We start from the raw sequence: 23192 nt of genomic DNA, 5'->3' as shown, positions 1-23192 counted from the left end.
GCAGACAGTCAAAGTACAAGAATTCAAACAAACACAGAGATTCTACTTACAGAGCAGACACAGCACAGATGTTTCCTTCATCGTCCTTCTCACTCATTTGAGCTTTTTTTCATTTCTGTCACTGACACCAAGTAAAGCCCGCCCTCTTCCTCTGAGCACCAGCTTTCTATTGGTTCACAGGCAATGGCAGTAACCTCACTTTTAATTTCATGCAAAAATATGCACAATGAGATTATTTTGACACGCAACACCACAAACTGTAGTTCCTTTAATTAATCATTTTGGAAATACTGTTAATGAGAACTGCTGCACAAGCAAAAATCTCATTATAGCAGCAATAGATGAAGTCTATTTGGATGTCAAGGGGTTCCAGAATCAGCTCAGCAGACTCCAATCCAGCTATATGTCATAGAGTCAGTCATAGATTTTGTACTTTTAATTTTTTCTTCATAGGTTTTACATCTTTTGATTTCTAATTTAAAGACAAATGATAGCTACAGAAGATTATCTTTAGGCATGAATTAATGGTGGAGATGATGAGACACCAGAGATCAAGGTGAGACAATTGTGTTTATGATTTGCTCATAAATTCAGTCTAACATTTGATTGCTCAGTTATAGTTGTGATTGTGGTAAAAGTGATCAGTGCATGCACCTCTACATAGAAACAGGTTTGGGTCTAAGCTCACAAAAAGCAGCATTTAGAGACAAGATTGAAAGTATGAGAATAATAAAATAAATGTACTCGATTGGAATTTGTTGAAGTTTATTTAAATGCATGTGGAGTCACCACAGTATACAGAGTATTTTTCTTCAAAGCAGTTAAACACATATTTAGTTTTATACAGAAACAAAAAGAAAACAAATGAACAAAGAAAGAAAATAAACAAGCAGCAATGCATGTAAAACTTGAATTATAAACATATTCATTATATGAACAGACTTATTCAAACTGAAGTAACAAACAGACTGAAAAGACCTTCATGGAAGGAAAAGTGAAACAAAGCTTTACAGGTCAGATGGAGGAACATCCGACTCTGCAGCTACATAGATAAATGGATGTCTTTGGTTTAATATCAGCGTAATAGCATTCAGTCATTCAATCCAATAAATAGCTCCTGATGACATTAATGATTGTCTATAATCCACAATAATTTATCTGCACTCACTGATCAACACCTACAGTGTTTGTGCTTTCAGTTGGTCAGTAATTGTACTGTAACATTTTGGGTTATTTAGGCCAAAATACAAAATGCTCTACAAGCGCCTGATATCCACCTACAAGGACATTATACTGCCACTGCTCTATCGAAATGTAAAATGAATGTGGATCTCATTTCTTTCAGAAACAAAAATAAGGTTTAAAAAAAAAACTCTGGCATGTATTTGTTTTTACATTCATCAGGTCCCAATATGCCCAATTATCAAAGAGAAATTACAAATGCAAGCCATGAAAGAGCTCGGGTCTTAGGAGGTTAAGGCAGAAATGTAACAGATATTTTTAAAGAATGTAAACTGTTGAAATGAAATGAGTGACCAACCTGAGGCTACAACAAATACACGTTCGGATACCATATCATGCAGTACACTGAATAAATGAGTTGATTTAAACATTTTCTCCATTCAACACTGAAGATGAGTTGTGTTGTTTGAGATGTTGTTGTGGTGTTTGCACAGAGACACACCAACATAGTCTGAACAGGTCTGATGATATTCAGAGAACTAAATTCTGCATGTCTGACGTCTGTCTGTTGGATGATGAGATCATTCCACTCCTCTGAGATCAATGATGACGCTGAGAAGTAAGAACATCAGCCTGGCACCCAGCTTTCAGCTGTTAAGAGGTCTGTTCGCAGAGATGCTGATCTGAATACGGAGATGGACTTTGTCCTTTTGTATGGTTTCTGCATTTCACAGACCATAAAACTAAAACAGCAACAACAACAACAACAACAACAACAACTGGCAGACCAACTTTCAGTCCAACAGATCCATCCTCCTTCCCTCCATCCTCTGTGTCTCCTCCTGTCTGACCTGCAGGTGAGAAACAGGTGTGAGGTGTTAGCTGTCAGGTAGGTGATGAGTGAAGAACAGAACAGAATCCATTTCCTCTTCAAACTGCTGTCAGACATTATCTACTGCACTCTGATCACATCACTCAGACCAGCTGCTTTCTACAAAGTCTCATCAACAACATCTTTAGAAACAAACATCAACAACCAGGAAGCAGCTTCACCTCTGATCACACACACACTCAGCTCTACTCACTCACCTGGAGGAACGACATGAACATAGGTGGTGTTGATGAGCTTCAAACCTCCTCTCTCTTCTTGGATGACGCCACACTTGTATGTTCCAGTATCATTAATCGTCACATCCTTCAGAATCAAAGACACGTCTCCAGCCTTCATCTGTCTGTCCTGCAGATCCACCCGGTTCTTAAAAGATGGATGCTGGTTGACTGGATCCATCTTATTATTCCGATACAAAAGCACATATTCATCTCCCAGGTCAGCTCTGCTCCACTCTACACTTGTGATGTTGTTGTTTGGAGCTCGACATGTCAGAGTGACAATCTTTCCAGACTGAGCTGTGATGTTCTTCTGGTCTGTAAGAGGAAACAACACAGAGCAGAGAGGCTAAAGGTCAAAGTACAACTGTTCACTTCAACAGCGTGAGGAGTAACACACACTGATAATAAGTGAACATAATGTGTGAAAGAAAGCAGCCTCTCATTATAAGACACTGTGAGTCTCTGCATGCTGCCTTTATGTAGCTACAGCTGTTTGTATACACTGAACAAAAAGCTTTGTATCTGTACACAGGGCTGGATGTAATGAAATCTTAACCAGGAAGCTTCTTAGGGTGGCATGGAAATCAAATGAGCTGGCAAAATCAAAGTAATCTCTTTACACATATGCAGCTTTTACATTGTATAATATGACTTAAAATGTAGCCAATGCTTTTTTTGTAATCTACAAAACTACAATGGTGCTAGGTGTGGCAAGAAATCCTTATAGGGTGCCACATGCCACTCCATGCCACCTCTGTAGATCCGCCCTTGGCTGTATACTGACTCCTGAAACTACAACACATCACACTGACACACACATTACACTTCTTTGTCTCTGTGAGATCTGATCACACCAACATGTTAGGTGCACACAGACTCCACCCAGCCTTGTGTCACCATCACAGAAGCATTATTAAAATAGTTATTTTTACATCTTCTTTTTTGCATTTTTTATTACTTGCTGAAAACTGTAATTAGTTACAGTTGTAGTTAAATTACATTACTGCATTACTCCATAACATGGTCTGAGATCTCAGTTTACTGGTGAAGGAGAAACTTTAAGCTACAGTCCCACCACATCTTTCTTTTAGTGTTTGGGCTTTAACACACAGTGCATAACAAAGGTAAAAACAGCCCAAAGAGGCTTCAAAGTGACTGCCACACAGATTCTGCTATAGGAACAGGTAGAGCTAGAAATGCAGGAGGAGCAGCTCAGACTGTGGCTGTGGCAGCTGGTTGCTGCTCCTGAGTGAAACTTAATTCTAAGTGTAACTTCGGGTCCCACAAATGTACATGTGTCTGTTTGGAGAGAAAATGGATAAGGACGGATAAAATGGATAAAGACTAGCCTCCTGTCTAGTTCTTCAAAATCCCAACTGCATGTCAGTAGATCATCAGGAACAGGTGAAGTGCAAAAAATTAGAGATATAAAAAAACAGCATGGAAAGCACAGAGTGGCTGCAGTGAACACTCATTGTTGTAATAATGGCTTTGACTTCAGCTCTTTGTGTGTTATAACTTCACTGTTCTCTCCAATTGGCTGAAGATCAACAAACAGCACAAGGAAGATTTGCCCACAGACCGGTTGTACCACATACACTGCCTCCATCAACATCAAACACTATGCAGGTAGATGAGCCGTCTGTCTGCCTCATATTACTGCACTGAAGCATAAAAGCAGCATTAGAGTGGCAGCTTCAGATGCCACTGCTTTGCTGCAACAGCTGCCTCTATTCAATAACTTTTTGCCACGGCTGCACTGGTGCGCTTTTTTTTTTCTTTTCTTAAATGCGCACCAGCACAAAAGTTAGGTGCACCCAATTCTTTTTTTTTCAACCACATTGCTTAACACCGCAGTTTTACATTTCACTTATTTGGGCAGAAATTGCTGTCCATACAGACAATATTGATCTGTAAATGATTAACTAACAATCTTGTCAACACAAAGTTCTACAAGAAAAATAAGTTACTGAAAAAGTGATTGTGCTTAAACTGCTTTGGCACTCTTTGGCAATATTGTTCACAATGTTAAACTTAATCATCATCTCGGCCTCCTCTGACGACCTGTTTACTGCTGCCTGCTGCTGAAAGGCAATGGGGAGAGGGGACACTTGGGCAGTGCATTTACCACAGTATATAATGCATTTTCTGGGCACACTGCGCATTTTCAGCATTTCATTTCGAAACATATTACCACCAGTCACAAATGCAGTATTGCTGGCCATGGTCTTTCCACACTCCCAACAGTAAATGCAGTGCATCAGGTTGTCAGCTTTACTGTATCTTAGCGAAGGAAACTGGTCAAGCCACTCTCTTTGAAATTCTATTTTTTTAAAATTATATATATATATATATATATATATATATTTTTTTTTTTTTTTCCTCCTTTTACTTCCAGTGGGCTCAGGCTCGGAGTCAATCAAATGTGGCTCCTTATCTGATGCCGTCTCCGGGCCAGTGTTTGACATAACCTGAGAGGTTGATGGCTCCATATCATAGCACTGGCTATGAATTTCAAACGATCGGGCCTTAACTTAACAGAAAGGTTATCAATAGTTCTTTTCATCTTTTCTCATTACCCACAGCTACATCCAATTCTGACGGGTGTAGGCCACTAACAAAGGGTTGGGTATCATCACTGGTTTCTATAATCGATTTGATTCTAATTCACAAGGTCCCGATTCAATTCGATTTCCTCAGACAGAAATAGTGCTGGGCCTCCACCCCAGAGAGAAGAGTTACATCTCCTGGGTCTAGGTGCGGCTTGCCCCTCTGAGGGCGGGGGTACCTGGACCTGGGGTATAGAGTATGTTTGGGGAGTGCGACTGTCTGTGCAGTGTCTATTTGTGTCTGTCTAAACGTTGGGTGAGTGCCGAGTATTTGGTTGTGCATATGGGGTGGGAATGCACGTCTGTGTCCGCGTGTGCCTGTTCGTCTGTGTCTATATGTCAGGTTGGGTCTTAGACTCAACCTCTCTGGGCACATCTCAGGCCCTCCAAAGTACGGAGGCCTATCTCCCCTCACCACACTCCCTGCCGGTGGCTGATGCCCTCAGACGTTGGTGTGTTGGTGGTGGTCGTTTGGGGCTGGGCGCTCATGTATGTACCGGCTCATTCCTGGTGGATGTCTGGGGCCTGGATCTCCTCCATACCTGCTTCATGCCCTGGGGGACGGGGCTATGGCTCCCCACACTCCCTAGCAGATCGTTACATGGAGAAACCTTTGGAATGCAAGCATGCTGATCCACACAGGTATGCACACAGGTGTACACATGGGTGTTCACAGACGCGGACTACAGCTTTCTTGGCTGCTGCCTCAAAGCACATTGTGCGCTGTCTATCTTGCGTGCTGCACAATATCGTTTATTATTTAGTATCTACTGATATCTACTGCTAGCTAGTTTATTGTGATGGTGCTTTTTTTTTATTATGTTGCTCTTTCTTGTTTGCTTTCTCTTCTGTTTTTTCTCCATACAGATTATCCAGGTGTTTTGTTTGTTTTTCTTTTCTTTTTTTTCTTTCTTCCCCCCCTTCTCACCGTCTCTTCTCCCCTTTGGTTTTCTTTCTTTCTCTCCCTCTCTTTCTTTCATTCTTTCCACCTGTCCTATCCCACAGTCATGTCTGTCCCGTTTGTAGCAACTGAAAATAAAATAAATTCATAATTATAATAAAGGTCAATCAAATGGACCAATATGGCAAGGCCATGATGATCCACTTGGTAAAATAAATCCGCTTGGCATCTTTCTTGGCCTCAAGACAACAATTCTGATGGCTATAGATCCAAACGGGACAAAAAAAAAAAAATAGTGCTGGGCGATATGATGACATATATCGTGTGGACGATAGAAAAGTGTCTATGTGCCATTTGTTTGCTATTGTTTCTAACCCAAATTCTACAAATTATTACATAAAATACATAATTAATAGGGGTGCAACGATATTCGTATCGATATTGAACCGTTCGATACAGTGCTTTCGGTTCGGTACGCACATGTATCGAACAATACAAAATTTGTAATTTATTTTATCAACTTTCCTTCTGACGATGCTGTCTGTGTTGAGCGCTCAGTGAATCTGCGTTCGACTACTCCGCCTAGGCTGCACTGTCGAGCGCAGATCCACTGAGCGCTCAACACAGACAGCATCGTCAGAAGGAAGAGCGCAGGGCAAGCTAGCGAGACAGAAGTTAAGCTCTCCTTGCAACATGGACCTCCCCCACCCTCATTCAGATCTGGCGTTTGGAATTATTTTGGTTTTCATGTGACGTATGACCCTGAAGGTAAGCGAGTCATGGACTAAAGTAAAACAGTATGTTGGATGTGCCATGCAATGCTCAATTACATGGGTGGGAACTAGTGTGTTAGCGCAGTTAGCTCGTTAACGTGTTGGCCGTCTAGCCCCATGCACGGGGCGATCAGGGGTAGCTCGTTAACGGAGATTTGCCGTGTTGTGGCGTTAAGGTCATTTCAACGAGATTAACCTGAAAGCACTAGTGGGAACACAACGAATATGACTGCACATTTACGCCGACATCATCCTAGTGCAAAGACAAAGATGAGTGATTCCTCAATCAGATACAGGGCTCGCAATATCGCTAGCCCGACGTCCCGGGACTAGCGATTTTTTCAGTCGGGCTACCAAAATCTATCTCTGCCCTGCTCGTCGGGCTATTGTAGAAAGGAAAAATATATGTCAATGCTTTTGCATTCTTTCAGAAATGTAGCTGGGTAATTATGTCATTGGCATCGGTGAGCCACTGTCAATATGTGATATATTGAAATCGCGTTTGAATTTGCGCTTGTTTTTTGCTTTCACTTTGCAATCGCGCGAACTGTGTATAGAGAGCGACAGCACTGATCTGTGAGTGATGATAATTTGTGCACCAATTCCTCTGACATCGTCTTATTAATCGTTAGCTTACTATGCAAACATGACAAGTGAAATCTCCCGCAGCTTAAACATGTGAGAGGTTGATCGCGCAGAGAATCGCTGAGCTTATGTGAGTGCGTGTGTAAAAGCAGCAGGATATATGATATATATTTTATATTATTTTAGTTCTGCTGAGCCAAATAAGACAGGTCGGGGTGAAGAAGTGACAGCCAAAGAAAAGCTTACCACAAAACGGAGAAGTTATGACAAATCAGACTATAAGGCAAAAAGAAAGTGCAGCTTTATGGTTTCATGGACAAAAGAATTTCTGTGGCTGCAATATGACGAGCTAAATAACCAGGGCTGCACATAAGTGGTGCGCATTCGCTGTCAAAATAAAAAACACGCACAAGGGTTAGGGTTAAATTTAAAAACTGTACTTTTGAGTTAAAATATATATTTATAATTTTAATAAATGACAAATTAAAAAGGCATGAACATTTTTTTTGTATCGAAAAAATATCGAACCGTGACACCAAAGTATCGAACCGAACCGAACCGTGAATTTTGTGTATCGTTGCACCCCTAATAATTAACCCTTTACAACCACAACAATGTGGTGTATGCTGTACAGTGCAGCGAGGAATGCCCAGACCTCTACATTGGAGAGACCAAACAGCCACTTCACAAGCGCATGGCACAACACAGAAGAGCCACCTCCACAGGACAAGACTCAGCAGTCCATCTGCATCTTAAGGATAAAGGACACTCTTTCGAGGATGCCAATGTTCACATTTTGGACAGAGAGGACAGATGGTTTGAAAGAGGAGTGAAAGAAGCCATCTATGTCCACTGTGAGCGACCATCTTTGAACAGAGGCGTGGGTTTACGACACCAACTCTCTGCCATCTATGATCCAGTTTTGAGATCCCTTCCCAGACGCCTGAACACCCACTCACATCCTGGGCCATCTGACCTCAGGAATTCGCATGATAAGGTGGGGCCAGGTTTCACAATGAACTCACCCAAAACTCTGGCTGATTGGGACCCACACCCAGTTTCACACCTTGGCTCAGGCGATTAGAGGATCATCAGGGGGTCCTTTTGTCCCTCTGTGGGGGGTCACTCCCACTAGGTTTATATCTGGGACTCTCCACCATTTGACCTTAGAACTGAAGAAGCTTCTCGGATGAGAGGTGAAACGTCTTCAAGTAACTTAAAGAAGTCCAGACGCTTTTCTTTACAAGCTCCTTTGACTACGATGACCTGGATGACTGAGAACCTTCACAGACTTATGCCATTAGCTTGTCCTAGGTCACGGTTTCCTTCCACATATAGCTTTGCAAAAATTGCATAAGAAGCACTTGCAGCAACAAAAACATAATATTCCAGAAACACGCTTTGCCGATGTTCATAACACTTCCTATGTTGGCATATACGTCAGCGTGAACTATCGCATGTCCGCCATTACCTGCCCGAAACCGGAGGTGACGTCATTTTCGCAAAAGGGCCTTTTAAGCCTATGTTGGTATTTTTAAGAGTCACGTTTGACTTTATGCTTTTCTGTATTGTTTCTGGGATACTTAGAACTCCAATTACACTGTTGGAAATAATTTATTTTGATGCATTATTATATTTATTTTCATTTTTACTGCAGTATATAAAAATTTGTGTATCTCAAAAATAAAACTATGAAGACACTCAAAATAAATTTCTTGTGGTTGGAAACTACTCTGTGCAACTTTTTTGTATTTAGTTTTGAGGGATAAGCCTCTTAAATTTTTCTAACTAGAAATATATGTAAAAAAAACATTTTTTTGTAGTTTATTGCTCTACAATTTTTTGCAATTTATGTAGGTACTATGGTCTTAGTGCATGCATATTATTAAAATTTGGGCTATAACGGTTGTATTGATATTTGGAAACTTGAAATGCTCCCACAAATAGATCTACAGCATGTAAAAACATAAAGACAAGCTCTGGCGGACTTGTTTCTATGGGTTAAAGGGTTAAATAGCCTGTGGCAAATATAGTAGTGTTGTCTTCTCACTATACATGCTCTTAACTTTATGCAAGAGAAAATAAAGTATAAAAAATGATATTTTTCGCATAGAAACTCCGTCTCGTGGTTTACGACCTGGTGCTGCTGTACGTGCACCAGGATTTGCTACATACTTTACGGTAACTCAAAAAAAAATCTCATTTGCTGTTTTAACTATATGGTGGTTGCTAAAATCGTATGTGAACTCCTGGCGTTTCTGGCAAAATACATTTATATTTAAAAATCGATTCAGGATTTAATGAATCGATATCGCGTTATTCAAGCTAAAATCCATTTAAATCGGAAAATTGAATAATGAAACCCACCCTTGCTACTCACCTCTGTCTACCTACACTTTCAAACATACATAAACGTAGACCGACAGGAAAATCTGGACCACAGCCAATCAGGGAGGTCCCGGTCCTGACTATGTCTTATTAGTTTATACCACGATATAGGCAAAATGTGTGTTTGTTGTTGACCACACGGAGACTTTCAGAGTTGCGGAGATTTGAGACTTTAGACACGTGCGACCAAATTGGTCACACATTAGAATCCTAGGTCATAGGTAAACTAAAATATAATATTTAAAAGATACCCTCGGTATGCTGAACTCTGCAGCACAGGAGCCCCTTTGCACTGTATTTAACAACTCGCAAATATAAAATATTAGCAGTACGGATCAGTAGCCTCTTCCATCTGAAATGGGAAGTCAGAAATTCCTGCTTCTTAGTCAAAATTACTTTCAAATAGAACAGTCTTATTTTCTACTTTAAATTCACAAAGTCTGAGAAAGTTCTCCAACCTCAACTCCAAGTCCAACATGGCAGCAGTGCACACAAACAGTATAAAAACTAAAACTTGTATCAAACATATCATTTACGTTCAGTTTTGTGGTATTGTGTTAGCATTGTGCTGTATGGCGAGTTACAGATGGATAATCAGCAGAATAACAAATCGGTGGGCCTCCAGCATGTAACAGGTAGTTAGTGTCCATCCACATCTCTGGACTCTACTTAGCTACAAGCAACATAAATAGTGTTTTCCTTTCTTTTCTGACCAATTGTGCTGGAAGGAAGTTAGCTCAGGAGAGACATCGCAGTATGACCTTCATCAGACCTCTGAGGTTAAATAACCGTAACAAGATTTTTAATTTTAAACTTTTGCTAATGTTTACAGGCACTGCTGCCATCTTGCATGGTGAATTCAGGATTACTGGGGATTTTTCCCGTTGGAATCTGAAAGACGAAGCCATTTCGGGTTACATAAAATGATTCATACTCCATCTTACTTTTTATTTCAAAGTGAAAATGAATTTGGTTTCTCATAGTTAAATCTTACCTGTCGAGACAAACATGAAGAGGTCAACAAACAGGAAAATCAAGCAGAACGAAGTAAATGTTCGGTGCGACATTTCCGTAGCCTAGCTAGCTAACGCTTCTTGTCAAACACTAGCGGACACCACATGATGACGCACGTCCGTGGGAGTATACAATCATTTCAGTTTTAAGGCCAATTTTAAATTATATATTTTGTCAGTAAAATATTATAGCCTGAAAGACCTTGAAAAGCTCTCCAGAAATTAAAAGAAACAAAAAACAAAAACTGAATTATTAGCTTCCTGTCTCGACTTTTTCTATTTGAATAAAAGCGCTGATGCAAAGTTGTTATCTGACTGGTGACACCTATCGTTCAGGAGAAAACTGTGGCCGGTCCGGTGACTAGTGTCTTTGGGTCATGAATCAAAAGTGGACCTGAGATACATTTTATCTGGTTCGTATTATTTTTAGTATTTATATTAGGCTGATTTGGGCTCAAGTGGTTTAAATCATTGGGTTTTGTGATGTGACTAATGTGATGCTGTCAAACTGCAGAGTAACTTCTTGATAGCAGTAACAAAGAAACTTGATCATTCATAGCTGTTGGAAATTCACGCAAAGATGAAAGATGAGAGAAGATCATTTTCAGTGAGTCATTAGTTATCTGGTAGATTGTTCCATCCAAAGATATTAAGCCATCTGTTATTAACCAGTAAGAAAGAAAGAAATGCAAGATTAGGTATGAAATTGTTGAGAAAGTAAACTTAAGTAAGATAGTGCTAGTTTATCAAATTGCACTTGATTAGCAGTCCTTACTTTTGAAAATAATCTCCGTCTTCTTCTCCTATCCTGTTCCGTCTTTTTTTCTTTACACGTTTTTTTACTGTGTTTCTCTCCCTGAGAAGCAATTAGACAGATTTATCGACTATCGATGACAGGCTGAGCATTTCACCGATCATTTTTAAAAGAGCGATTTCTTTATTTATTTGCTCATGAGTAAGTTTGCTAATAATGTTTGTTAAAGCTAACAGAAGCAGTCAGTGTTTTAACAGCACCCTCCTCAAAGTGCGTCCAAATGCAGCGATTCATTTTACTCAAACTTAGAACAGAAAGAAAGGCAGTAGCTTATGTTCAGAAAAAAACAAAAACATTTTATTTAAATGAAAAAAACAAAAAACAAAAAACACAATGGTGGGGAGGGAAACAAAGACAAACTGGTTCTTTTCCACTATAACTGTCGTACATACTTGACCAAAAAAACAAATTTACACAAAAAGTACATTAAAAATCAAAATGTCTCTCCTAGTGAATATTAAAAAAAGATCTCAGATGTAACGTTAAGTCTTTTGTGCAATTTGGCTCACCTCAAATAAATAATTGAATAATCCAAAAAGTATACTAATACTGAAACAAATAAGAAAAGAAGGTAAAATATTCCCTTAAAAGAAGCGTATAAATTCTAAACATGCAAATCCACTTCAACGGCCAAGAAATCAGCCCGTGCATGATTACTTTGCTCCGCCTAGGGATGGGTATTGATAAGATTTTCACGATTCCGATTCCATTTTCGATTCTGTTTAACGATTCGATTCTTTATCGATTCTCTTATCGATTCTTTTTAAAAAAGGAGACCACTAAGGTCGATTAGCTTAGAACTTTGTTTTATATCTTCTCTTTGAACAAGATAGAAATTTAGGAGTAACATGGCCTTACAAACCCAGCAGTGAGATCTTAAGAGATCCAGCCTACGGCTCTTCAATGTGGTGTCACAGGGACCCCGGGGAAAAAAATTGTAAATGTAAAATAATAAAATAAATATTCTTCTGTAGCAATAACAAAGTATAACATAAATTATTCTGTAGCAATTACACAAGAATATCCAGTAATGTCCCTGCCTACAATTAAACACATTCACTTACTGAAAATCATCTGCTGTGGCAAATGGGTTCAAGCCTTTGACCACAAACTTAGTCTCTGCTTGGTGACATTAGTCTATCCTGGCTTGAAAGGAGACACTACCGGTAGACTGCAGCAAGAACTGCCAGCGAGCGCCAGCCAGACTCTGTCTGTCTCTCTCATCATGGTCACCTAAACGCACAGTAATGGCAGATAAGGCAGATTGCGCTAACATAATATGCACTGTTAGTTGATTATTTACCTGCCGCATTAACGGGAGAGGACGTGCAAACGTTACCGCTGCTGCTGGGTTGAGATTCACGAGTCCAGAGCAGAATTAACAAAAAAATGACATTCATTTAAGGTCATCGCGTGTTTTGTGAGCAAATGCTTTTGCATATTCATAATGTTTCCTCCCTTAAACAAAGTATCTACTTTGCAAGTATTGCAAGTTGCCCTGTTGTCATCCGTTCTTGTAAGTATAACCAAACTTTTTAGCGTTTGAGCCGCCATGTTTCCTGCCAGGTAAATGACGCTCCGCAATGTGGTGACGTCATTCGGGCGACTGGAATCGATAAGGGAATCGTTTGCAAAAATGGCAAACAATTCCAAGGAATTGAAACAGTGGGAACCGGTTCTCAACAAGAACCGGTTTTCGATACCCATCCCTAGTCCTGCCCATCAAAAAGTTACCTACACAAATATATTGCTTATCGTTAACTATTGGACTGACAAATGTCAGTTGAGAAAATCACATATCGCCCAACCTTAGTGTGCCAAACTGCACAGAAACAGTTTGCTTCTTCTGATATTTGCTGACATATTTCAAACATTTAGTTTGAAATTTTTTGTCACTTCTATCCATCCATTTATTCTCCCCACTGCAGTTCTTATCAGTGTCGCTATCCCAGCTATAGTGTGAGATCCGTCAGTTAAATAAAATGTTAAAAAGGAAAAGGTTAGTCTCCAGCAGAGCTAGCTAAATACTGAAGTACTACAACAATAACTTCAGTGACTTCTGCAGCTTGAGCAGGAATGACAGAAATGCAGACCAAAGAGAACTTTCTCATAATTGTCCTGTTTGAACTGGTAAAGCCTACAGAAATCCAAAGGATGCAACCTCAGTACACCAGTGCACTAATGACCACAAACATTCCATTGAAGCACTTCAATGACAAAATTGTGACACAAATGCTTCAGAAATGGACATAAATAAATAAAACAAAGAAGAGACTCCTGATAAATCATATCAGAAATTAAAGACACACAAAATAAAAAGGAGGTTTCAGTTAAACTGAAACCCAAACACGTGTATAAAAACTAAAACTCAGTCCTACAAGGATCATAAAGGAAGAAACACTCAATATTTCCTGAAATAGAACTCACTCAAAACAATAAAGAAAATAAAATTGTAAATCAACATAATAATAAAAAAACTTACAGAAAAGGAACAGCAAGAAACCAAACAGAAAACACTGAAGACAAAATTTACGAGGCAACTCAAAACCAGCTAAACCAGCGATCATGACAGAGTCCAGAGCTCCAAAGAGCCTCTTTGTGATTGAGGTGATTTTTGTCTTATTTAGATTCTGTCAGATAAAGTCTGACAGGTTTTGGTTCTTCAGATGAAAAAACACATTGAATTCATTTCATATTATGTGTTTTCACAGATGAAACCAGCCAACAGTAAATCAAATGCTTCACACTAACTCCACATGACGTTCATCTGTAACCAGTAACCAGTAAAGTGAAGCTTTAACATGAACAATTTGTTAATCCACTGAAGCTCACAGACTTCATCAACCTGTCAGATTACCTAAAAGACTGAAAGACGTCATTTTAAAGACTTACTGTTGTTCTGAAGGATCTCTGAAACCCTCAAACACTCTTCTGATCATCAGGATGGGAAATTATCCACTGAGAGCAAATAGAAAAAAGAAAGGAAACAAACTTGACCTTGGTTTGGTCTCTGCCTGCACTAAACAGCCCCAGTGAACAATCTAACCCGTATTTCCTTGTCAGCTGTTTAATATGGACACACCTTAGACCTGTTTGACTTAAATGCAGCATCGTGGCAAATACATTCCCGGACTGACTCAGCTGACTGGATCTGAGCCCGTGTATTTGACAAACAAATACCACAAACATAATGAAAGTAGCAGAGACGTGACAGCAGCAGGAAGTGAATCTGGCACAGGTGGATGTGTAGAATCTGTATAGAGTGTCTGTGTGTAGAGTCGAGATAAATGATGAATGAAGGGTCTCATGACAAAATGATAATAATATAAGTCAAAGGTCTCTTTGTATCCAACAAATATAGACACTAATAAAAGAAGACAAATAAAATAAAACCAGTTAACATTAAACACACACACACACACACACACAATACAGAAAATGTCAAAGGAATTATTCTAAAATATACTGTTGTACCTCCAGAGTGTACTGATTAACGTAAAGGTTGCTGGTTTGATTCCATCTAGAAGCACAAATCACTGTTGGACTGTCAGGAAGGGCACCGGGTGTAAAACTCTGCAAATCAAAATAAGGGGCACTAACTGCTGTGGGGTCGTCATGTGACAAGGCACAGTCAAAAGTAACGACTTTCTCTTACATTTAACAATATGATGAATGTAACAGTGTTGTTACTTTCTGTACAAGTTTGTGTAAAAAAAATCTCACAGACAGAAAATCTGTGAGAGCACCTGACCACTTCAGAATGCACTGATGTTAACTTAATAAAGCTATTGAAATACTAAATATGTTTTCAGAATTACATACATGTAAAATACAAGTCTAGGTTAAAATATGTCTAGCATTTTGTTCCCTCATAATTTAACAAGTCAGGATATAGCCACATGAGGTTTTCAGGATTGACTAACGCATTTAAACTCTGCTTCCAAGTATTCTGAATGTTGACATTTCCTCTATAAACATCTGAAGGAATCTCTAAAAACTGTTTTGTGGTTGTGGTGACGTGAGTCACATAAAGAGTGTCACATTTCATAAAAGCCACAGTTTTGTATATCCTGGTCAGACTGGTTCAGCTGACAGTGTTTGTTTGTTGTTGGTACAGCTGGACTCTGGGTGTGTCAGTGCATATCATCATATGAGCTTCAGTAAAAGTATGTTCATCAAGGACTAAAAGACTAAGTGGATATTAATCAGATACTAATTATGTACGTTTTTGCTTATTTTCCTGTTTATTATTCCTCCACTGAAACACGTCAGCATGATTAGTTAAACGACATCAGGACAAATGTATGTGAAGGTTCTCAGTCAACCAGGTCATGGTAGTCTAAGGAACTTGACAAGAAAAGAACCACACATATTGCTGTATACATTGGGAGGAACACCCTTCAATTGGTGGAGGAAACTAGGATTATAGGAACCATCTCCGTTTCAACCTAAGATGCAGACAAAGCAGAGTTTTTCCCAAGAGTTTCAATCAATCAATCAAAATTTATTTATATAGCACATTTAAAAACAACAGGTTTGATCGAAGTGCTTCACAAATAAAAAAAAAAAAAAACAAATAAAATAAATACAACGCAAGACGAGACAATCATAGAAACCAACCAAATGATAATCAAACTATCTTACATCAAAGCTAGAGTAAAAAGATGGGTCTTTAAACGAGATTTAAAAGACTGAACAGTCTCAGAAGAGCGAATGGCAATAGGGAGGTTGTTCCACAGTCTAGGAGCTACAATAGCAAAGGCACGGTCGCCTCTGGTTTTCAACCCAGACTTGGGTTCCATTAAGAGCATCTGGTTAGAACAGGGGTGCCCAATCCCGGTCCTCGAGAGCTACCGTCCTGCAGCTTTTAGATGCATCCTTGTTCCCACACACCTGAATCAAATGAATGGCTTGTTATCAGGCCTTTGCCAAACATGATGGCATGCTGAAGAGATCAAACCATTTGATTCAGCTGTGTTGGAGTAGGGATGCATCTAAAAGCTGCAGGATAGTAGCTCTCGAGGACCGGGATTGGGCACCCCTGGGTTAGAAGATCTCAGTGCTTTTATAGGATTACTTTACTATAGATGCCCTTTGGAACAAGATTAGCCAGATTCTGCAGGAACTGAAAACCCTTCTACCCTCCCCTATTTTAGAAGACGTTTTTAGGTTTGTGGACAAGGCTCAGCAGGCCCAACACAATAAAGGACAAGAAAGAAAACTCAGGAAAATCCACACTTTGCTAATGTTAAAATCTCCCAATTCTTTTAATCTTTGGGCTGAAGGAAGGACAATACTCAGTGTATAAATGCTCAATCAACAATTCTTTTATTTCCATACAATTCAATACTTATGAGCATAAGCCATTATGATGGGGAGACATGCATGAAGAGGGTCACAGCAAATCTCAAACTGGTGGAGGGTTACTCAAGCTCTTATAGCCTTTAGTGGCCCCCACCTAGTCGTAAAAGCCTAAACATTCACATTCTTTCTCTGTTACGGCGCCTAAGTTATGACCTCGGCTCCCTGTCTTTCTGCTCCCTGTAAAGGTGGGGGCATGGAATGTGGTCTGTCTCTTCTATTATCGACACAAGGTCCTCTGCACACAACATTCTCTTCATGATTCAGCAGTATGAAATGTCAAGAAACAGTGTAACACATTCACAGCAGATCAATGGTAGTGCTAACAGTGTCTAACAGAATCCAAAGTTGGTCACATTCTATCAACCCAAAAATATAATGGAAACTAAGCTGCATACACAGCACACAATCTAGACTAAAGGATATTATATGATATACAGCAGTTAACATAATTCAACTACTTTAACTACAGATATAAGATAACATATGATAACAGAATAATCTCACACTAACAAAAGTATATCCTTCCCAGTCAACACCTGCACAACACAGAACAGGAGGACTTCACATCTAAGACAGTCAGGACACGTGGGTGAAGATGTTTTCAGACAGGAATCTCACTGAACATGAAAAGAAAGTGTTAGCCAAAGGATTCAATTTTGCCATTTCTCCTCAACAGTTGCCCATAGTGGATGTCATCACAGCCACAGGAACCACCACAAAGATGAACAAATTACACAAACAGAAGCAGAACAAATCAGTGACATGTCCCTCCGTTTTTTTGATTTCTGATGTGATTTTCTTGTGATTTTAACTCATGAATATGAGCTGCTGTAGACGCTCTTATTATTAAAACAGTTAAATCTGTCTTTGCTAACAGCAGAGCAAAGCTGTTGAATTATTACTTCACATTTTTTTTGTTATTAGACCAGCTTTTTATAAATAAGTGTCATTTGTTTTGTAGGTCAAGCTGTTCTGTGAGTTGTGTCCAGCGCTAAATGGGTGTATATCCAATATTTTATTATTATTTCTTTTATCATCCTGTTTCACAGACAAATGTTGTATTTTTTATAATCTTAAACTTTATTAACCTCCTAAGACCCGAACTCTTTCATGGCATGCATTTTTAATTTCATTTTGCAATTTGGGCTGATCAGGACCTGATAAATTTAAAAAGAAAGAATTGTGTGATTTTTCTTTCTGAGAAAAATGAGATCCACATATGAGGACATTAGCTATAAAATTTCTTTCTTTCTTTTTTTTTTTTTTTTTTTTTGCCTGTCCCATTTGGTTCTTTAGCCATCAGAATTGTTGTCTGAAGACCAACAAGGATACCCAATGGATTTACTTTGCCAAATGGATCATCGTGGCATTGCCGTATTGGTCCATTTCATCGACCTTTGTTTTTATTATTTATTATATTTTATTTTCAGATGTTACAGACGGGACAGACATGAGTGAGGGATAGGAAGGGGAGAGAGAAAGAGGAAGGAAAAGAAAAACAGAAGGGAGGGACAGTGAGAAAGGGGGGGAGAAAAAAAAATCTCCTGGATCACCTGTTGAGAGAAGAAGAATAGAAAACAAGCAAAAAAAAAAACCCCAAAAAAACCAAAGCAACATACTAAACACAACACCATCGCATTAATCTAGCTAAGTGTAAACAGCAGTAAATACTAAAAATTCAATGTTGTTGTGCAGCACGCAGGACAGACAGCGCACAATGTGCTTTGAAGTAGCAGCCAAGAAAGGTGTAATTTAAGTCTACGAGCAGTGAACACCCGTGTGCATACCTGTGTGGATCAGCGCGCTTGTATTCAAATGGTTTCCACATGTAATGGTCTGCAAGAGGAAGCTATAAAATTTCAAAAGAACAGTGGCAGTATAACGTCCTCGTAAGTGGATATCAGGCCCTTGTAGAGCAAGATTTAGCATTTTGGTCTATACAACCCAAAATCTAATGTCCACATATGTAGATGCCAGGTCCTAGGACAGGGGTAGGGAACTCCAGGCCTCGAGGGCCAGTGTCCTGCAGGTTTTAGATGTGTCCTTGATCCATCACAGCTGATTTAAATGGATAAATTAGCTCCTCAACACATCTTGAAGTTCTCCAGATGCCTGGTAATGAAGTACTCATTTGATTCAGGTGTGGTGACCCAGGGTGAGATCTAAAATCTGCAGGACACCGGCCCTTGAAACCTGGAGTCGCCCACCCCTTCAGCATATGTTCACTGCTCAAACACACATTAAAACTTGATCACAGTCTTATTCTGTTCTTATTACAATTCATGTGTAAGTTGTTTTAAAAAAAATATTGTCCTGATGCACAAAGTTAAGATACATTTGGAAACTTGTATTGTAAATTGAGCAATAACAACAACTACACACTACAATTATTCTACATATGTGAAAGATATGTGGTATTCTCCTGTTAAACATTAATATGTCACTGATGTTATAACTACTTTAGCTGACCGAATACACCAAGGATCTTCACACAACAAAAAACAAGACAAATTAAAATATGACTGTTACAACTTACAAGGTTTCCTTTCCTTTCCAAGTGAAAGTGTTTTAGCATTTAAAGTGGGCACAACAAGTTATGAAATTATATCCAACTTTTGTTATATTTATTTATATAATATTAACACTCGTCTACTTAAGATAAATCGATTAAATACTATTAAATCAAAGGATTAAATAGTCATAATATAATGATTAGGTAATTAATGCACATAAGAAACTTCCCTTGTTGATTTGGAAAATGTGACATTAAAATAATAATTTATAGATCAAATGCTATTTCAACATATGCAACCCATTTAGAAAGCTAGCATGCCTGCAAACGTAGATGCTCTTCCTGCTAGCATCACAGATGGTAAGTTATTAGCTGACTTACCGACAACTTGCTGCGCTACCTAACATTCACCACACTATTTTGGTGGTAGCTAATACGTTGCTGGAACTGTTTTAACTAGCTGCGCTAATTGACCCTGTGCACGAGAAAATGCTAACTTCCTGGTTTGAGACCGGATGTGGGGTTGTACATTTCCGGTAGCTTTACTTTGCAGTCAATCTACTGCGAAGATACACTCCAAAATCATGTGCAAAACTCGAAAACGGAAAGATTGCGTTAAGTTACAAAGAGCAGAAGGTGGGAACACTCGCCACTGTTGTGTCATAAAAAAATCTAATGATCAATTTTGACATTTAAAGAGTTTAGATCGATCAGTTGTTTACATCACTCAACACAAGCAGAACTGCATCATTACAGCAGAAGACACATCGTCCACATTCAGAAGCACATCTCTGTATAGTGACAGTTATTATGATTTAAACAGGCAAATGTTCAGCATTCAAACTACAGGTGAAGAATAGTCAAACCAGATGTTTCCCCCGTTATGTTGATATCAGCTAGTCAAGTACACACCTACACAGCATGTTAACAAACCGTGAAAAAAAGCCACACAAAAAATGAATGATTGCTGGTAAAGGTTTCTATACATTAGTATTTACGAAGGGTATGTTGTGACTTACCTTCAAAATTACAGCGGTCCCTCGCTATAACGCGGTTCACCTTTCACCTCGCTGTTTCACGGATTTTTTTAGTGCAAGTTTGCACGTTTTTTTATGTCACATTGTGTCCTGCATCCTGATCGCTGCAGACAATCTCCTCCGTGACGTCTCTCCTGTACAGTACAGAATCGCTGCATCGATGCTAGCAGTGTGACTCTGAAGTGCAGTACTGTATGTCCACGATGTCCACGAAACGTTTTGCACCGTCAAAAAATAAAACTGGCTACTTGATTTCACCTATCGCTGGTTATTTTTAGAACATAACACCCATGATAAATGAGGGACAGCTGAGAAATATAACATTTGAATCCATTTTCTCTTTTGCTCTGAGGCGTGGGGAAAAATATCACAAGTCGATGAACATCATTTACAGATATATTGGGTAAATGCCCAAAACATCTATAGAAATGTAAATCGCCGCTTGATTCATTCATTTGCTTAACTTGTTTTGGACCGTAAACAGGGCGTGAATAGGACACCGGAAACAAAGCTCCCCACAGGAGTTTCCGCACCGGAAGTAGCATATGCTAACGTGCACATAGTCAAATGAGATGCTGATGCGCAACTTCCTGTAGATGTTCAAAATAAAAGCTGCTACAAGACCCAGCGGAAGTGAAAAAACAAAACAAAACAAATGAGTTCATGTAACTTATTGCATGTAGCAATACAATTAAAACGATTAAAATAACTATTCCAAAACTAGACAATTCCTTTACTTATAAAGGAATAATATAATATAATATAATATAATATAATATAATATAATATAATATAATATAATAATTTCTTATTAGAACCCATTTCTTCAACTGGGTTACGCACAGTTTTGCTGAAACACCATGCTGTGCTGGACTATCCAACTGTAGATCCTCATGCTGTGGATCAGAGAATCAGTGATTGATGTCATCTATGTGAGAGCTGGCTAACGTTTGCTCCATATCCTTTAGCCAGTCTATAAAGTGAGTGACAGCCACGGTGTTGCAGGTTAGTGAGTGTTTTATTTACAGTCTCTTCGGTTATTTGCTTGGGCAGCTTTTCAGCCGACTCATACTGCGCAGCACACAATGCTCTCTCGTAAGGTCCTGGCATTCTACTGAAATAGCAAAGGCATGACCAGGTGATGGAGAACAGCTGTGTGGGTCAGCCTCCCCTGACACCACACCGTTACCCCACTGCTCCACCCCTCCCCTGTAGCTGAGCTGCAAACTACACCCCGCCCACAGTCTTGTTAAAACAGCAGTGGGGACATCTCTTCTGTAAATTTCACAATTCATGGTGATTTGGACTCTCTTGTGCTTGAAGTTGGCCTCTAGTGTTGTTTTCCACATTCCAATCTAATTCCTTTTGACTTCTTATTGATCTTGTACATTTCTGGGATTTCCAGATTTGGAGTGAAGGGCACTAAGTAGTGATGGGCAGATGAAGCTTCATGAAGCACTGAAGCTTTTCATCCAATTGGTTCACCCCAGCGCAAAGCTTCTTGAAGCTTCATTTGCTCTAGTAGGACACCTACTGGACGTAAAAATATTAGTTGGCATGAATTTGAAGAGTGTGGCCTTTTGCACACAGCCTGTAAATGTCAACAACAAAAGGAGTGTGTAAAACATCTATATTGTAGTGATGGCAGTATACTGTGTATATTTATACTGGCAGTATGGAAAATGATTATTTGGAAATGCTTGAAATGGAAATGATCATTTACTGTGAGGTGAGGTGTGGTTGGGGTGTGGACAGTGGTTGTGCTTTTGTAACGTTGAGGTATGGACAGCTACACACTGAGGCGTCAGTCCTGCCCATATTTTATTCAGTAAAAACTAAATTTTCACCGCTTTTATGACCTTTAGTGGGGAGAACATAGCTAGGATTTAATGATTTAACAAATCTTTTGAATCCTTTGTCCTCCACAATGCTAAATGGCTGGGAGTCCTCAATCACCATGCTAACCAGGTCTTCATCTATTTGAGATTGTTCTCCTGAGGAAAGACAATAAAGATAAAGCACAAATATAAATATCACACGTAACTTATAACAGTTGTATAATATTGTTATATCATTTAGTAACATTACTGCATGCTATATTATCACTGCATTTGATGGCTCACCTGGTCTTGCTCCACAATCGCTGTTCCCCTTATTCTCATGCAAAGCTCTGTAGTGCCTAAGCATGGATGAGGTGTTGTTGTTATATCCCAGCTCCCTGGCACATAGCAAACACTTCACCTTGTACAAAAGTCAAGACAGCTTAACACAAATTGTATTGCACCATCAGTATTATGAAAATACATCTTCTGTAGAAATTTACATACCTTGTTGGGAGGAATAAGATCAAAATGTTCCCACACAGGGGAGGACATCCTCCTCTTCTTAGCTGGCTCCATTCTCTCCTGACTTTCTCTCCTCACTCTCATAAACCTCCAAACGGTCTCCAAACTCTCACTAACCGCAACTCTCCATCAAACACCCACATTTTGAATGAAGTCTGAGGGGTTTATATCGCTGTCATATCTCGCGGCAAAGTTCGAACCGCTTCATGAACCAGTCACGTGGTACAGCCGGGCAGCGAGGCTTCGGACGTCATCATTTTCAGCTCCTCCCATAAATGAAGCAAGCCTCGATACACGCATCGCGGAAACGCCCCCTCCATTACTCGACACAAGCTTCGAAGCCTCGATACAGAACGTCACATCACTAGCACTAAGTCATAGCCTCACACATGGATATAGTGTGGGTAAGACCTGTGAGTATTTACCTGGCAGTTTCTAAGGCCTCAGGCCTCCGGTAAGGACAGCTTATCAAGCAACTATACCTTTACAATGAAAAGTTGTTCATCAGGAAGCTGCTGTATTTTCTCATGCACACAGCCAATATGGTTGGTGTGAAATC

At 39.4% G+C, this 23192-nt stretch overlaps 3 protein-coding genes across 3 annotated transcripts in view; all 3 read right to left on the bottom strand.

The window, feature by feature from the left end:
- Positions 1 to 23192, bottom strand: part of LOC308400339 (uncharacterized protein) — a gene marked incomplete at its 3' end in the record, with an annotated part of 203250 nt that overhangs the window by 154409 nt on the left and 25649 nt on the right. The gene's annotated exons all lie outside the window — the stretch shown is intronic.
- On the bottom strand, positions 755 to 10781 carry LOC308410853 (uncharacterized protein). The gene is made up of 3 exons (XM_080904504.1): positions 10543 to 10781; positions 2272 to 2607; positions 755 to 2033 (listed from the first exon to the last, which is right to left on the bottom strand). Exons 1-3 carry the CDS (start codon positions 10613 to 10615, stop codon positions 1837 to 1839), a joined length of 606 nt encoding a protein of 201 aa, XP_080760630.1. The 5' UTR covers positions 10616 to 10781; the 3' UTR covers positions 755 to 1836.
- Positions 17316 to 22879, bottom strand: LOC308400348 (uncharacterized protein; the record flags this gene model as incomplete). Its single annotated transcript, XM_080887992.1, has 4 exons — positions 22616 to 22879; positions 22412 to 22529; positions 22136 to 22282; positions 17316 to 17356 (listed from the first exon to the last, which is right to left on the bottom strand). Exons 1-4 carry the CDS (start codon positions 22715 to 22717, stop codon positions 17316 to 17318), a joined length of 408 nt encoding a protein of 135 aa, XP_080744118.1. The 5' UTR covers positions 22718 to 22879.

The sequence above is a fragment of the Rhamphochromis sp. 'chilingali' genome (genome assembly GCF_963969265.1).
Source record: "Rhamphochromis sp. 'chilingali' genome assembly, chromosome: 1".
Lineage (NCBI taxonomy): Eukaryota > Metazoa > Chordata > Actinopteri > Cichliformes > Cichlidae > Rhamphochromis > Rhamphochromis sp. 'chilingali'.
The sequence above is the reverse complement of the archived record's forward strand: the minus strand, read 5'-3'. Positions and strand labels throughout refer to the sequence as shown.

Coding starts and splice junctions, on each gene's coding strand:
- LOC308410853 (XM_080904504.1), bottom strand. CDS start 10,615: ATGTCGCACCGAACATTTACTTCGTTCTGCTTGATTTTCCTGTTTGTT. Junction 2,608..10,542: donor CTTCATGTTTGTCTCGACAG/GTAAGATTTAAC, acceptor TTCCTCTTACAG/ACCAGAAGAACATCACAGCT. Junction 2,034..2,271: donor TGTTCATGTCGTTCCTCCAG/GTGAGTGAGTAG, acceptor TCTCACCTGCAG/GTCAGACAGGAGGAGACACA.